This window comes from Nuphar pumila, chromosome 13, assembly GCF_984573655.1.
Source record: "Nuphar pumila chromosome 13, dmNupPumi1.hap1.1, whole genome shotgun sequence".
Taxonomy (NCBI): Eukaryota; Viridiplantae; Streptophyta; class Magnoliopsida; order Nymphaeales; family Nymphaeaceae; genus Nuphar; species Nuphar pumila.
Genome location: NC_143261.1, coordinates 82,170,211 through 82,187,394, shown reverse-complemented (window position 1 = coordinate 82,187,394; position 17,184 = coordinate 82,170,211). Strand labels below are relative to the sequence as shown.

At 36.9% G+C, this 17,184-nt stretch overlaps 1 protein-coding gene across 10 annotated transcripts in view; it reads left to right on the top strand.

Moving 5' to 3' along the window:
- LOC149818887 (uncharacterized) overlaps positions 1-17,184 on the top strand; it is a 54,699-nt gene that overhangs the window by 25,672 nt on the left and 11,843 nt on the right. For 9 of the 10 annotated variants that reach the window (XR_016427406.1, XM_089985764.1, XM_089985766.1 and 6 more), the window contains 3 exons: positions 10,264-11,550; positions 13,275-13,388; positions 13,555-13,704. Coding sequence is in view for 9 of the 10 variants with exons in the window: in XM_089985764.1 (XP_089841890.1) it covers positions 10,414-11,550; positions 13,275-13,388; positions 13,555-13,704 (1,401 nt within the window). In the remaining variant the exon portion in view is untranslated. Of the gene's footprint in view, positions 1-10,260; positions 11,551-13,274; positions 13,389-13,554; positions 13,705-17,184 lie in introns of all 10 variants that reach the window. The other variant, XM_089985767.1, reaches the window with a different exon arrangement.

Genomic DNA, 17,184 nt, shown 5'->3' with positions numbered 1-17,184 from the left:
GGTTCATATGGCGACCGTAATGAGAATTGTGCGATACATCAAAAATACCATCTCCAAGGGACTCTTCTTATCCTCTTCCTCATCTCTTGAATTAACTGCTTTTACTGATGCTGACTGGGGAGGAAATCCCAATGATCGTATCTCAATTACGGGTCTTTGCAATTTTTTAGGTGAATCTCTCATTTCGTGGAGATGCAAGAAGCAGCAGAAGGTCTCACTATCAGCTACTGAAGCTGAATATCGGGCTATGACAATGACAACTATGAAAATCGTATGGCTCAGAAGTCTTCTTGGTGACATGGGCGTTCCTATTTCCACTCCCACCAAGCTATGTTGTGATAACAAAAGTACGATATACATTGCCAGCAATCACACCTTTCATGAGCGGACCAAGCATATCGAAATTGATTGCCATTATGTTCGAGACGAATATCTCAAAGGGACCATCACATTACCATATGTCACTTCAGAATATCAACTGGCTGACTTCTTCACCAAGGCGCTCCCAACTCCACGATTCATGTTTCTTCTTAGCAAACTTTCGGTCTTCTCCCCGTAAAGTTTGAGGGGGCATGTTAAATTATGTATATATAAAAATATATATATATACATATACTTATATATATACATTCGTATATATATAAGTATATATATATATGTATATATGTATACATACATAATATATTTCTTTTTTTGTACAAACCAAAAACCCGATAGGGGTGTTTTGGTAAATCCACATGTATTTTTTCCTTTTTTCTTTCTTTTTTCCCTTTTCCCTTTTTCTTTTTATTTTTTCAGTTTTACTTTTGAAGGACCATAAGGGGCCCCACCTATCTAGTCATTGGGGCCCCAACGATCATATTTATGACCGTTGGGGCTCCCAACGACTAGAAGGGAGCCCCCTTTAGCTCTCCTCCTCTATATATAGAGGAGGCTCCCCCTTGTAAATGTATTGGGTTTTCACCCTTCTCTTCCTTTCTTCAATAATATCCAACTTATGACTTTAAGTCATTTTCTACTTTTGAGAGTTTTGTGTGTGCACTTTTAGTGTTTGTGTTCTTGTGGTCACTCTTAAAGAGTGCTTTTTGCTCTATTGGTGCTTCCGCCTCTTTTCATTACAGGAGTGTTGAGAATAGGTGGTTTTAAGTTTAAGTCTTTTTTATATTAGAGTTTTTTTGAAATTTTGTTTTCATAATGGGCTTAGATGTAATTATTCTTTTTAGCCTCTCTCTATTTAATATAGAGAGAAGCCCTAATCCAAGTTAACGAGTTTTCTATTGTGCACCCGACTCTCTCTCTTTCTCTCTCTACACAGGTGGCTGTGCATCGATCTTCCTTCTACAGTATCGAGGTAGCCTATTCTCATAGAGGCTATTTTTTGTCTCAAACTAAACTTGCATGTGAGATTCTTGACAGATCTGGGATTACTGATGATAAAATTTATGAAATTTCTGAAATTGTGGGATCAAAGATGAAAATCGATGATGGGATTCCGTTGAAGGATCCTACCCCCTACCGGCAACTTGTGGGGTCTCTAATGTATCTTAGCATCACAAGGCCAAACATCTCACATGTCGTGCACACTGCAAGCCAGTTTCAGCATGCTCCTATATCCGTTCATATGGACGTTGTTCTCCGAGTTATATAATGGGAATTATCAACAAGGGAGTTTTTCTTTCCTCATCCTCTGAATTAAATTTGATTGCATATACTGACTCTGATTGGGGAGGTGACCCAAATAACCGTTACAAGAAACAACAAAATTCTTTCCTCACTCCACTATAGGCTTTTGTATTTTTTTAGGTGAATCCTTAATCTCATGGAGATGCAAGAAACAACAAAAGGTGTCTCTGTCATCCACAGAAGCAGAATATCGAGCCATGACTTCTACAACTATGAAAATTGTGTGGATTCATCAACCGTTACAAGATATGGGGATTCAGGTTCAAGGACCCACTAAGTTATGTTGTGATAATAAGAGTGCTATCTACATTGCCAAAAATCACACATTTTATGAACGCACAAAGCATATTGAGATGGACTGCCACTACGTTAGAGAAGCATACTTGCAAAGAATTATAGATCTTCCATACGTGACTTCAGAATATCAGTTGACAGATTTCTTCACCAAGGCTCTATGCTCTCCCAGATTCAATTTTCTTCTTGGCAAACTCTCGGTCATTTCGCCCTAAGTTTGAGGGAGGGTGTTAAATTGTATCTCTTATATATATATATATTTCCCTTCATGTACCCCCAGGGGTATTTTTGTCTTTTGTTCTATTTTACGCATATTTACATTTGTAAATATGTTTGTAATTTATTTCTTTTTCTCTTTCTTTTTCATTTGTTGACTTAGTCAACCTTGGAGGGGGGTCCAACACTAGTCGTTGGACCCCTCCAACGATTAGATTTCTAACCGTTGGAGGGGCTCCAACGACTAGTGGGAGCCCCTCCAAGGCTTCCTCTCTTCTATAAAAGGGGTTGAACCCCTATTGTAAAATCATCCAATGCTTGAAGCATTGTTCTCCAACTTGTTCAATAAAATTCTTTATATTTTTGCATTTGGGTTCTCTTTTTGTACCTTTGCGTACATTGTTCTAAGTGCTCTTGTGCCTTTGTGCACCTCTCCCTTTGTGGTGAGGCACCTCTCCCTTTGTGGTGGTTGTGCGTATTTAGCACTATATCTCTTTTGAGATATTTTCACAATAGGTTGTGCCCATTAGGGGCACATCATTCTTTTTGTATTTTCTTTATTTTTTCCTTTCTTTTGTAATTCCCTTTTTATGTAGGGGCCTTATGGTCAAATGTCCATAACGGCGTTGGGACTCCCGAACTGCTATAAATATAGCAGTTGGGATGGGGCTCCCTTGTCTCCTTTTGAGATGTATATAAAAAAGGACATTTTGTCCCTATTTTGGCTAATGCTTTTGCTAAGCATTCTACTTCAATAAAGGATTATTTTTTACGTTTTTGTGTTCTTTTGTATATGCCCATTGGTGCCTCTTGTGATCTTATGCATTTGCCATTGATTGACTTGCCTTTTGTCCCTTTGTGGACTTATGCTTGTACACATTTAGGCTCTTTGTAGCCATTGTACGCACTTATGTGCTTGTGTATTGCCTTTGGCATTTGTATTGTCTTTTATATGACTTGTACTTGTGCTTATGCACTTTGTATTGGTATTTCTGCATACTTTATTACACTACACCCATATTTCCTATAGGTAATGTTTGAATGTCCCAAGTTTTTGGTTTTTCTAAGGCTTCTAATTCACTATTCATAGATTTAATCCATTCTTGATGATTTTTAACCTCATTATAAGAAGATGGTTTTACATGTGAATGAATGACCATAAGACATGCTTTATATTTAGGTCAAAATGATTCATCTGATACAAATCTACTAGGTGCTTTAGATATTCTCATGGATCTTGTTCAAGAAGAGAAGAGATGCCCCGAACCCAAGGTAGAGAGAGAGAGAGAGAGAGAGAGAGAGAGAGAGACGGCTGCAAGAATAGAACTCGTTAACTTAAGTGATTAGGGCTTCTCTCTATATTAAATAGAGAGAGGCAAAAGGAGAAATTACATCTAAGTCCTTATGAGGACAAAATTTCAGAAAACCTCTAATATAAAAGAACTTAAACAAAGAACCACCTATTCTCAACACTCCCCCTCAAGATGGAGCATAGATATCAATCATGCTCAGCTTGTCACAACATTTTGAGAAATTTGGCCTAGCAAGAGGCTTTGTAAACATATCTGCAACTTGGTCTTCCGACTTTAGATATTTGGTAGTGATATGACCAGCTTGAATCATATCTCTTACATAGTGGCAATCAACCTCAATGTGCTTTGTTCTCTCATGAAAGACAGGATTGTTCACTATATATGTTGCCGCTTTGTTATCGCACATCATGGTCATGGGAGAGGAAACCTTCACCTGAAGATCATGAAGAACAGTACGAACCCACATCAATTCAGCAGCTGTTTGGGCCATAGCGCGATATTCTGATTCTGCACTCGACCTGGAAACCACATTTTGTTTCTTACTTCTCCACGAAATCAAGTTGTCTCTCAAAAACACAGAATCCTGTGGTAGATTTTCTATCTACTACAGATCCAGCATAGTCAGCATCAGAATAGGCTACTATCTCCAGAGTTCCACCTTTCCTGAACAATAACCCTTTTTCAGGAGATGATTTTAGATATCTGAGAATCATTATGGCTGCATTCCAGTGTACCTCAGTTGGTTTGTCCATAAACTGGCTAACTTTGCTTACTGCTAAAGCAATATCCGGCCTTGTCACAGTTACATATAATAACTTCCCTACTAGGGAGCGATAGCTTTTGCTATCAACTGGTTTTGACCCTTCTTCAAACAACTGAACTTTATGGTTCATGGGAATATTTGCTGGTTTAGCTCCCAACATGCCCGTTTCCTTTAATAAGTCAAGAACATACTTCCGTTGAGACAAAACCATCCATTCACGGCTCCTAGCAACTTCTATACCCAGAAAATACCTGAGTGAACCAAAGTCTTTTGTAACGAAGTGTTTTTGAAGATTAGCCTTTGTGGCTTCAATAGCTTTCACATCATCTCCTGTAAGAATGATGTCATCCACATATACCACCATAACAACTATGCCAGAGCTAGTTTTCTTTATAAAAAGAGTATGATCTGCTCCTGATCTATCAAAGCCAAAGCTTGACATTACTTCAAACAACTTTTGAAACCATGCACGAGGACTTTGTTTCAAGCCATAAATCGCCTTTCTCAATCTACACACCTTCTGACACTCCCCCTCAACCTCGAAGCCTGGAGGTTGTTGCATGTAAACAGTCTCAGATAGATCCCCATATAGAAATGCATTTTTCACATCTAATTGGCACAAGCTCCAACCATGCTGAACAGCTATTGATAGAACAAGACGGATGGTACCCATCCGTGCAACAAGAGAAAAAGTTTCAAAGAAGTCAATTCCATATGTCTGAGTATACCCTTTGGCGACTAATCTGGCCTTGTACCTTTCAATAGAACCATCATATTTGTACTTTATTGTATATACCCATTTACATCCAACAATGTCAGCATCTGTTGGGGAATCAACTAGATCCCAGGTATGCTGAGAGACTAAAGCTGTCATTTTTTCTCGGATAGCCAGCTTCCAGCGATTATCAAGAGTTGCCTGTTGATAGTTCAGAGGAATAGTTTCAGCAGACAAGGCTGAAATAAAAGACTTCATCTGATGTCCAATTCTGGCATGGGAGACAAAATGAGATATGAGGTACATTGTCTTGTCCCCTTTCGTAGAGCAATAGGCCTGTTATCATCATCCTGAAGATCACTATTGTCAGTAAAACTTACCTCAGGAGAAAAAGAAGATGAAGGCTCTTGCGGAAGTGGAGCTCTACGCATATATACCAATGGAGGATTATTAAATCTGGAAGAGGATGAAGTTTGGTTCGGTAATGAGGGCACAAATTCCAAAGGATAATGAGGTATAGGTAATGGAAAAGACTCAACTGGATCAACTTGCAGCGGGGAACCAGAACTAAAGTAATATGGAGAGGATTCCAGGAAAGATACATCCGCACTCACATACTCTCGGCGAGAAATAGGATTATAACATCGATAGCCCTTTTGATTTTTTGGATAACCGATAAATATGCATTTTGTAGCTTGAGCGATTAATTTATCACGGTCATGGCCAAGTTTGTGTACAAAACAAATACATCCAAATATTTTTGGTGAGAAAGAAAAAGTGGGGCATTAGGTTTTAGGATATATAATGGAATTTGATCACCCACAGAAGACGAAGGCATGCGGTTGATCAGATAGCAAGCAGTGGTAATCGCATTACCCCAGTATAACGCAGGAACATTGGATTGAATCATAATGGTCCTGGCAACATCAAGGAGGTGCCGATGTTTTCGCTCAGCCACCCCATTTTGTTGAGATGAATAGGCACAGGAAGTTTGGGGTTGGATGCCATGATCTTGGTAAAATTGTAACAGACTTTTTGATTTAAACTCGAGAGCATTATCAGTGCGAACAATCTTGACAATAGATTCAAACTGAGTTTTTATTTCAAGAATTAGGGATTTGATAAGACTAGGAACTTCAGATCGTTCTTTTATTAAAAATACCCATGATAACTTAGAGAAATCATCAACAATAACAAGATAATAACGACACTGAGTCCTAGTAGGAATCTTACTAGGACCCCATACATCTGCATGAAGAAGTTCAAAAACTTTATTACTAGACTGACTCGAAGGGAACGAACTTCGATGATTCTTGCCCAACTGACATGCTTCACACTGAAATGATGTGGTGGAAGGAATCTGAGGAAAGACCGACCGAAGCTTTGACAATGAAGGATGACCAAGACGACGATGCCACTGAACATGACTGAATGAATGTTCCACTGCAGCATGAACAAAACCCATTGGATGATGTAGGTAGTAAATTCCATTTTCTTCATAGCCTCCACCAATCTTCTTCCCCGTCAGCAAATCCTGAAAATGACAACCCATTGGATCAAATATTACTCTACAGTTTTGTTCTTTTATAAGGCAACTAACAGAAAGTAAACTTTGAGGAAAATTTGGAGCATGAAGAGCATTTTTCAACTGTAATGAGGAGGATATAGAAATATTTCCCTGACCAACAACCGGTGAGGAACTCCCATCGGCTAATGAGACTCCAAGCTAAGCCTTAATATCTTTTAGATATGAAAAAACACGTGAATTTCCACACAAATGTCTGGATGCACCAGAGTCAATAACCCACTTACTATCAGTCGGATGAAGATGATTTCCGGTTGAATAGGGAACACCAGCGACAGGAGGGGTGGAACTCAAAGGTCGAAGAGCGATCAACTCATCATATTCCGCACGACTAAGGGTGATACTACTTTCATTTGCAGTGATATTCTCTTGTACATTTGTTGCCTCGATAGTAGTAACATTTGCTTTAGGAGTATATGACTTTGATGAAGAATAGGTTGGCCGACCATGCTTATCTCAGCAACGATCTTCTAAATGTCCAGATTTTCCACATAATGTACATTGAAGCTTTCCTCTGCCTCCCATACCACGTTCACGTCCTCGTCCTCTGATATTCTAAATATTTTCACGCCCATAACTAGATGGGACAACAAGAGCAGATGACTGAGTCACAGGCTGTTGTGGTAGAGAGATCGCAAGTCTACTCAAACGATTGTAAGCATCAGCAAGAGTGAGAACATCTGATCCAGTTAACATTTTGAACTTTTGCAACAGAAAAATCTGAAGAAAGACCTGTAAGAAAACGAGCAACCATGGTTTGTTCTTGATGATCCTTTTGCTTCGAGCAACAAAGAGGCCTGTGAGCATTAAGTCTTTCAAACGCAGCTTTTACAGAGGCATAGTATTGGGCCAAGGTCTGATCTCCCTGTTGCAAGTTATATATTTTCTGTTCGACTTGCAGGATACGACTCACATTCGTTTCTTGTGAGTATGTATCACGAAGATTGTCCCACATCAGTTTGGCTGTATTATAGTAGATCAATCCATCTGCAATATGGGGTTCGACACTATTCATGATCCATGATATAACTATGTCATTATCTTCATCCCAAGTAACATATTTTCCCAATTTTCTCAGTGGGTTCGCCTTCCAACAGAATATGTTTGTGACGATGTCCAGATACCGATATCATAAATGTTATGGACCACCTGACATAGTTGGTTTCATTCAACCTTACGGAAGAGCCATACGAGAAGGGGTTGGCAAAAGCCTTATACTCCCTAATATGTTCCAATTTGGAATTACATTTTGAAGTTTCATCCATACTAAAAAATTTTTTCTGTTTCAGCAGAGATAAAAAATCTGGACAAATTTCAAGCAACCCAGCAGCTGTTCACAAAAAGAAACCACGACAGTAAGGAACAGCAGGCCACAAAAAAAATATTTTCCCAGCACCGCAGGAATCAATCCTGCAATTTCCACGACAATAGTGGACAGCAGCCCACACACATGAATCTTGAATAGCAGCCCACACACATGACAATCACGCATCAGCTAGAACCAATGACCAACATCTATGCTCAACACAGACTCCCTCGACAAAAAAAAAACTTTCACATAAACATGATAATTTTCAACACAGTAGAGAAAACAAGCTTGCTGTTTCCACATGTACTGAAATCACGACAGCATGAAGAATCACGACAGATACTGAAATCACGACAGATGTTGAAGTCACGACCACAGTTGCAATCACGACAGAAAAAAAAGTAACGACAACATGAAGAATCACGGCAGAGGCTGAAATCATATTGACAGATGTTGTAAATCACGACAACCACAAACAGGAAGTTCATTTTTTCAAAGGACAAAAGCAATCACGACAGGGACACGATAAACACATCATGGCAGCATATCTCGAACACACATAGCCATACGAAGTTAGGATCTGTTACCAGCTGCCACACCCAGAAGTCACGGCATGTGAAACTCAAGAGAAAAGGGCTACGACTGCCAGACCTGAGGGCTCACTCCCACGATGTTCTTTAGGTCTGATAACAGATCTAGGCCAGATCTGTCATCAGATCTCAAAAAAAATTTTAATCCACACCTGGTTCGAGTACTTGATGTTTGGTGTAGATCACGCTCCTGAGATCGTTGCAGATCGATCACGCTCCTGAGATCGCTGGCTTTGATACCATGTTCAAGAAGAGAAGAGATGCCCCGAACCCAAGGTAGAGAGAGAGAGAGAGAGGGAGGGAGAGAGAGAGAGAAAAGAGAGAGAGAGAGAGACGGCTGCAAGAATAGAACTCGTTAACTTAAGTGATTAGGGTTTCTCTCTATATTAAATAGAGAGAGGCAAAAGGAGAAATTACATCTAAGTCCTTATGAGGACAAAATTTCAGAAAACCTCTAATATAAAAGAACTTAAACAAAGAACCACCTATTCTCAACAGATCTTATGGCTTGATTTTGGGAATACTTTTCTAAGGTACATGGAGGGTGATCCTCGGTACGACAAGTATAAACTTGCATTCTATTGTATGGTTCAACTATATCATCTTGAATATCATTGTTATTCTCATGTACATCATTAGTGTCATCATTGTCACTCTCATGTAGATCATGAATATCATTATTCTCATTCTCATTCATATTACTATCAAATTTATCATCAACGTTAGCATGCTTATTAGCTAAATCAAACAAGAAAGAGTACTCATAATGCTCTTTAGACTCAATTTTATCAAAACAATTTTCTTTTTCAAGAAAAGTAACATTTTTTGATATATAAAATTTGTCTTTCTCAATCTCATGACACCTTTATCTTTTTTGGTTTTTGACGTACCCTAGAAAAACACACTGAATGGCTTTGACAAAAAGTTTATCATTATTGTTAGTAAGGATAAAACATTTACAACCAAAGATTCTCAATCTTTTATAATCAAGAGGAGTTTTAAACAATTTTCTATAAGAGAAATGTTTTAAAAAATGATTCAAAGCATTCTATTAATCAAATAGACCACCGTAAGGGTGGCTTCGGCCCAAATATTTTTGGATATAAGAAAAGTCTTAGTTGTTTCAATAATATGTCGATGTTTTCTTTCAGCTAAACCATTTTGTTGCTGAGTATTGGTCAAGACCTTTGATGTATAATTTCATGATGATCAAGATAGTTTTTGAAAATATTTGATAAAAATTCTCCTGGAATCAGATCTAAAAATCTTAATATTTGCTTTAAATTGGATTTTGACATAGTTTTGAAATTTTTAAAAACATTCTAAGAAAATATATCCATGTATGTCTACTATAATCATTCACAAATATGCCACAATATGATACTCCTCCTTTGGACATAACCTGTGCCGATCCTTATACATTCGAATGCATTAACTTAAATGGTTCTTTAGAGACAAAATGACTAGATCCAAAAGGCAAATATTTGAATTTTTCAAGAATACAATTTTAGCAAAAAAAATCTTTCATTACAATTTTCAAGGAAAGGAATCAAGTGCAATTTTGACATGCTTGGATGTCCTAATCTACTATGCCAATTTTCTAATCTGCATTTTTTTTTGAAATTTTCCAAAGAAAGGTGAGTACTTTTTTATTTCTTCGATAAATTGCTTATACCAACATTGGCGATGATGGTCTAGCATTTTCTTGTTCATTAAGATGCTATTGAATTTTCATTTGGTTATTTATTCTTTATGCCTGGTGAAAATATTAAATTATGCTTCTACATGATAGCAGGTATATTAAGAGCTGAGGCAGTGTAAAAGTTGGAGAAATTTTATGTAGCATGGTAAGCCATGAAAAAGGAAGTTCTGAAATTTGGTTATAGATAGTTCTAAATTTATGCATTACATAATGTCCTTGTATCAAAGTATATGAAGCAATGAAATGTCGAGGGGCCAACTTCCTCAAAGATCTCAGCTATTAAAGAGACCGCTGGAAAAAAGCAAGGGTAAAAACACTTGGTACAATGCAGTCATCATAGATGTTCCAGACACTTCTAAGCAAAAACGAAACAGAAGGCACCCATCAAGTGGTGTGACTATAATTATTGATGATGATAGGGATAGTGATGAGGGGTTGTCTACAAATTATGTTATAGATGTTGGTGACATAGAGAGTGATGCCAGCTCAACGAAGAAACCTCATTCAGATTCATGGGAAGACTACGTAGTTGAAGATTTAGAGAGCGACGAGTGCGAAGTTTTTAATCAAGCAAGTAGACCATCTTTCAGATTATCAAAATGTAATGAAAGAGATTATCCAAAAAAATGTAATGAAAGACATGAAAAAAGTCGATCTTCCAGACATATCTTCAGTTATGGTGATGTCTCTGCAAGTAGTTCATCAGAAAGTGATTCAGATTGTGAACTTGTGGAGTGTTCCTTGGGGATTCGTGCAGAGTGGGAGAAGGCTGCTCTAAGAAAGCAAAAGTTGAAGGAAACTCACAATCCTCAGTTTGGGGTTGAGGATCCAATTAGTCGATCTGGTTCCAGTACTGATCCTAAAGCTTCTTCATGTGAAACAACTGAAAAGAGTGATGTAGAAAGTGACAATGCATGTGACTTTGAGAATGGGCATTCCACAGAGGCTCCAGCTTTTTCCAACTCTAACAATGTAGGTTGCAATAGTGAAGGGGACAATACATCAAGCTGTGCAGCTACTTCTAACGATATTTTGGAAGAGAATTACCCCAAACGTGCAGAAAATGAACCTATTGTGAATTCTTTTTGCCAGTTGTCCAGCTCTTCTCTTCAAAATCCATGTTTTGGTCAGGTTGATGCTGATTGTATCAACTTTATACCTACAAAGGAGGGTGTTCTTGGAGCACAAACTCTTTCCAGCACCCACCTCCAGGATGACACATCATCTAGGAGTTCACCTGTAGATTTTCGAGATGAAGCTGGTTCACTTGAGGTCCCAACTGTGCTCCTTGGTGAAAGAGAGAAGCTCAAGGAGACTGCTGCATACAGGCTTGCTGATCAAGAGGAATGGGGATCCAGGCATCGAGAATTGCGGATGCAGGTCAGCAAACTTGCTCTCTTGAGTGCATCTCAGTTTGAGTTTGACAATTGTCATGCATTGTTGTCTCTTCTTTTCATATTTATCTAGTAACCAATTTCAGTGAACTATCTAATAATTCTGCAACTATGAGATATTTCAAACAGTGTCACTGGTATCGCCGATATTTTGAAGATATCGTGATATTATCAATATTTCAAGGTGAGTCGATATTTCCCCAATATTTTCAAAATATTGCTAGAATAAAAAATGTGGTGATATATTCCCAAGATATTCAAAAACATATTTTTTATGTAGTTTAGGTTAGAGTTGCCAGTCGGGGAAGCGGGAAGCGAGGCACTTCCAAAATTTTATGAAGCAGGAAGTGTGGGACGACTTAGAAGCGAACCAGGAATGGTCTCGAAAGCGACCTAGGAAGTGAGCGGGAAGCGAGGTGAAAGTGAGGGGAAGCAAAAAAAGAGAAAAAAGAAGGGGAAGCGAGCTTTCTCTAAATGGAAAGCGTGCTTCCTAATTTTTTGTGGCGCTTCCCAATGCGTTTCGGAAGCACCACGTTTTGCACTTCCGAAATGCGCTTCGGGGAAGCGCACTTCCGGTAACCCTGGTTTAGGTATCCTTTTTTGTTTATTTTATATTTTAAAAGCTTTTCTAGTTATTTCTTTATATTTTTGTAAGAAAAACACTACAAAACCTACTAATCTTGTCTTTTTTATTATTCACTATATTTTTTGTCAATTTTAAAAGCTTCTAAGATTTTCTCTAGAAAAATCACTTTTTGAAAACATCTATGAGAAAAACCCTCGCTGAGAAATTACCTTGAACAATATAGGTGACTATGATTTCAACCATCCCTAGCTCTACCTCTACTCGTGAGAGGATCTATTTGAATATTTGTTGCAGTTGTATAAATATTGGACAATTGTATTCACATTATATAGCTTTATTTTCAATTTTGTTTCATGAGTACTTTAAGTTGCGTATGGTGAAGCTGCATTTTCATCGATACCATGTGTATGAGGGTATTCTTGGTCAGTAAGTCTTTCCATGCTATTTAGTTAGCATCATTAAACCATACTCTTATTTTTTATGACATGTTCATGACAATGGACTACATTACCAATCTTGATTTGTAATATATTACATGGCAGAATGCTGGTCAAGTGCATTTGCATTGTTCAATTCTTCATAGATTTGCAGATGTTATAAATATCTGACCTATATGCTGATTATGGTCAGGACAACAAATCTCATATTGTTTCAACCTATGGTACCTGGACACTCCATTTTGCCCTCCGTACCCGTGTCGGCACCTGTGTACCCGTGTCGACACCTGGACACACCATTTTACCTTCTGTACATACAAGTTTGTCTTTAATTTATAATTTATAATTATATTTTCAGTTTATAACTTTATATTTTAGATATAGCATATATATTTAAATTATATTCAGTTTATTTTGTATTTATTTATGTGATATATATATATATATATATATATATATATATATATATATATATATATATATATATATATATAGCCGTGTCGTACCCTCCGTACCCGCACACTTACCCAGGTGACAGGTTTCAAGTTTCAACCATGAAACTAATGAGTACTTTCTATTGCATACATTCTCAGAAACCAGGAGAAAATTTCAGAAATTAATCACTTCAACTTGATGCATAAAGTATTGGGTTCCATATTGACTGGCTCCATTTTCTTGCTTCTACAGGCAGAGGAAGCACAAAGGCTGCGGAAGAGAAAAAAGGCTGAAACTTTACGGTTATTGAATATGGAAAGAAGACAAAAGCAACGACTTGAGGAAGTGCGGCAGACACAAAAGAAGGTTTAAATTTGACACTCATTCTGTGTTTTTGAAGGGTTAACATCTTTTTTTTTCAATTAATATTATGTCTTTTACTTTATCTTGAAATGAGCGTGATCTTTTTTGTTATTGAATTTTCCTGGGTTGTTGCTTACTACTTTTTCGTCTATGATCACACAAATAACAGGATGAGGAAACTATGAATTTGAAAGAGCAGCTTCGTGGTGAAGTGAGGAAGAAACTGGACCATTTTGAGCTTTTGTACAGAGATATGGCTTCATTACTTCGTGGTCTAGGCATCCAGGTTGGAGGGAGTCCCTATCCCATGCCTCATGAGGTAATTATGTAAAATTTTAGTTGTACATATTTGCTAGTTCTTCATAAAATTGCACGAAGAGCCTGTTTCTTCAATGTAGCAGATGCTCTATAACATGGTTCATGGTCCTTTGGATTTGATATTTGCCAGTCTAAACACTTCATCATGCACACTAGCCTATTCAAGGAACATAATAGGTCATTAACTGTCAAATGATCATCATTTCTTCCTCTTTCGGTATCAACTGTATGCCAGAATTTTGAACTCTTCCACTGGAGCATTTAGAGTTTAGGTTGCATGTTTCTAGCACCGTCTACCTTATAGTTCTGTTATGCGAATTGGATATGCATAATCGTGTGCAATGATTCTTTTCATTGGATATTGGGCATGCAAGTTGGCTCTAGTACAGTTTTATGTAGTTTCATCATGATGCACATAGTGAGGAGTTACGTTCTATTGCTGAAATTTTCTGATGGCTTAACTCTTATGCAATTTTATGGTCTTTGTTTTGACTTCTATTCTAGGAATGCAGTTGTCATCATTTCTGTATATAATTCTGCATTTGAGGCCAAAGAATATGTTTTCATTTTCTCTTTATTATGCAATTATTTTCTGACTTATTGGTTTATGGGTATGCAGTTTGGGGTTCACGATTTTATGTTCCACAAAAATCTCAAATGTACTTATTATATTACTTATGTGGTAAATGGAGTAAAAATCGAGCTTTTATTTTGAGTTCTCCTTATTAGAAAATTTGAAATCAAGAAGTAACATATGCCTTTAATACCTTAGTAGCTGAATTCACTTCCATGGTTCACTAGTTCATTCATGTTAGTCGAATACTTAGACTAGATGAAAACATGATTCGGGAATGCACATGCATTGAACTTTAGAATCAATGAATAAACCTCTGTTATATGTTTGAAAAACATAGGGGAAAAGGAAACAGTAATGATTTGTGCATCTATATAAACTCCTATGTGCATTGATATATAAGAAAAAAATATATTTTGGCAATTTTCTATGGGGATATCAATGCCTCTCTTCTAAAAATATTGAAAAAAATATAACACTGAACATGTAGGGTAAACCAAGTCACTGGCCTTGCAGCCTAGGTTTCCCTTTTTCCTTTAAAAAAGTCTTCTTGGAATAAAGAAGTCACTAATGCTTGAAAGATTTGCAACTGAATTCTTCCTTTTGGTTAAAGGTCATTGCTCCATGGTCTCAATCTGTTGATTTATGAGCTGGTTCATTTTCAGAAGAAGCTACAGAAGTGCGTATGTGCACGTGTCTGTGTGGGAACACACACACAGACACACTAAGGCATATGCAATTGAAACTGGTTTGACTAGACAGTCTCGAGGTTTTGACTGTATAGATATCTCTCAATTTTTTTTATCTGAAATACCAAAAGGTACATCTGTTCTTCTTTTGTCTATTATTTTATTTTTACATTTTGTTTTTATACGACTGATGTAGCAAAGTTTCCTTTCATTTTCCACTGTAATTTACTATTCCTGTTTGTCTTAATTCTTTTTCACCTTTTGGTTATACAAGTTCTAGTAATTTTGTTGGAACTCTTCAAAGCTTTGCTCAATTTTGTTTTTATTTTTTCAATTTGTATGTGTTTTGAGGCATAGTAGAAAACATCTATTTAATCAATCTCTTTTAGAGGCAATTTCTCATGATATTTGTTTTTTAAATCCGAGATAAATGTATTTGCATAGATTTATACAACAACAACAACTACACCCTCATCCCAAAACAATTGGGGTTGGCGAATTTGCATAGATTTATAATATGTGAATATGTATGCTATGTAATATCCAAGCAAACCAGTTTCAATTGCATATGCCTTAGATTTGCGTATGCATGTGCATAGATTTGCAAAGATTCTTATTCTCTTTCATCTGTAAAACTAAATAGTTCAATGTTTCTATTATTCAATTCATAGTGAAGACCATGGTTAACCTATCATTTTATATCTTTCCTGGAGTTACTAGAAGCTTCTTAGATTGGTGGGAAGCTTAGTTCTCGAAAACCCATTTCAGAAGTGCAATACTTTTCGCTTCCGAAACTTGATGGAAATCTATGTGATTATACATAAAACATCTTGTCATAGAACACCTCAACAAAACAGAAAAAAGAAAACATCATCGAATTGTTGAAACTACTAGAACTTTGATTATTTCAAAGTAAGTTTCAAAAAAAAATTGGGCCAAAGCCGCTCTTATTGCGGTATACTTGATAAATAAAATGCCTTCACCAAATTTGGGAAACAAATCTCCATTAGAAAAACTTTTTAACATTAGTCTGGATTTAAAAAGATTGAGGGTGTTCGGATTTAAGTGTTTTGTACTGCTTAAAAAACATAACGAACTCTCCCCCAAAGCCATAGAGTGTGTGTCTTTTGGATATACTGATAATGAAAAAGACTGTAGATGTTACGATTTAAAAAATGATAAGCTCTTTGTTTCTAGGAATGTTCCATTTCTTTGAAAAGAAAAAGAAATTGATGTTAAAGAATCTAAGGAAGATCTTTAGTACGCCTTCTTGTCTGATTTATTACCTAAAACATAATGATAAAGTTGTGGATTATGATTCTAGTAAGAATGATGATGATAATGCTTCCGAATGATATTAATGATAATGTAGAACCTATTCATGAGACACATATCGATAGTTAACCTACTCGAGAACTTCAGTGTTACTCTCAACGTAATGGTGGGAATCATCCATATGCTTTTGATAAATATAATCAATCCCTTGAGTTAGAAGAACCTAGTCTTAGGAGATCCGAGCACGTCTCTAGACCCCCCGGATAGGTTTGTCTCTTATGAGTCTTTTCACCCAATCATAGATCTTGTCTGATAACTATACATTCATATCATGAACCTTCAAATTATAGAAAGGCCAAAGACATAAAAGAATGAGCCATGAACTTAGAATTAGAAGCCCTACATAAAGCTTAAACTTGAGACATTTAACCACTACCTAAAAGAAAGAAGACTATAGGATGTAGGTGAGTATTTAAAATAAAGACCAAAAGTGATGGATAGAGAGATACAAAGCTATGTTAGTTGCAAAAGGATATTCCAAAGAATATAGTATAGATTACAAAGAAACCCTTACTCCAGTTATTCGTATGACCATTGTTAAGACTCTCATTGCAGTACATCCATTAAGAATTAACCTATATACCAATTAGATGTTAAAAATGTCTTTGTAAATGAAAATTTGAATAAAGTATATATGGATCCTCCCCTCAGTCTGAACATTGAGAAGGGTATGGTTCTTCATCTTCGCAAAGTCTTGTATGAGCTTAAACAAGCCCCAAAGGCATGGTATGATAGGTTCAATAGAACTATATTGGATATTAGTTTTAGATCATGTTATACTGACAATTATGGATGGCAGTGGACCGGGGTGGGTGCGGGGGACTAGGTCTTCACCCCCACCCCATCTTAAAATTTTGCCCTCCATCCCTGTCTCAAAATAGTT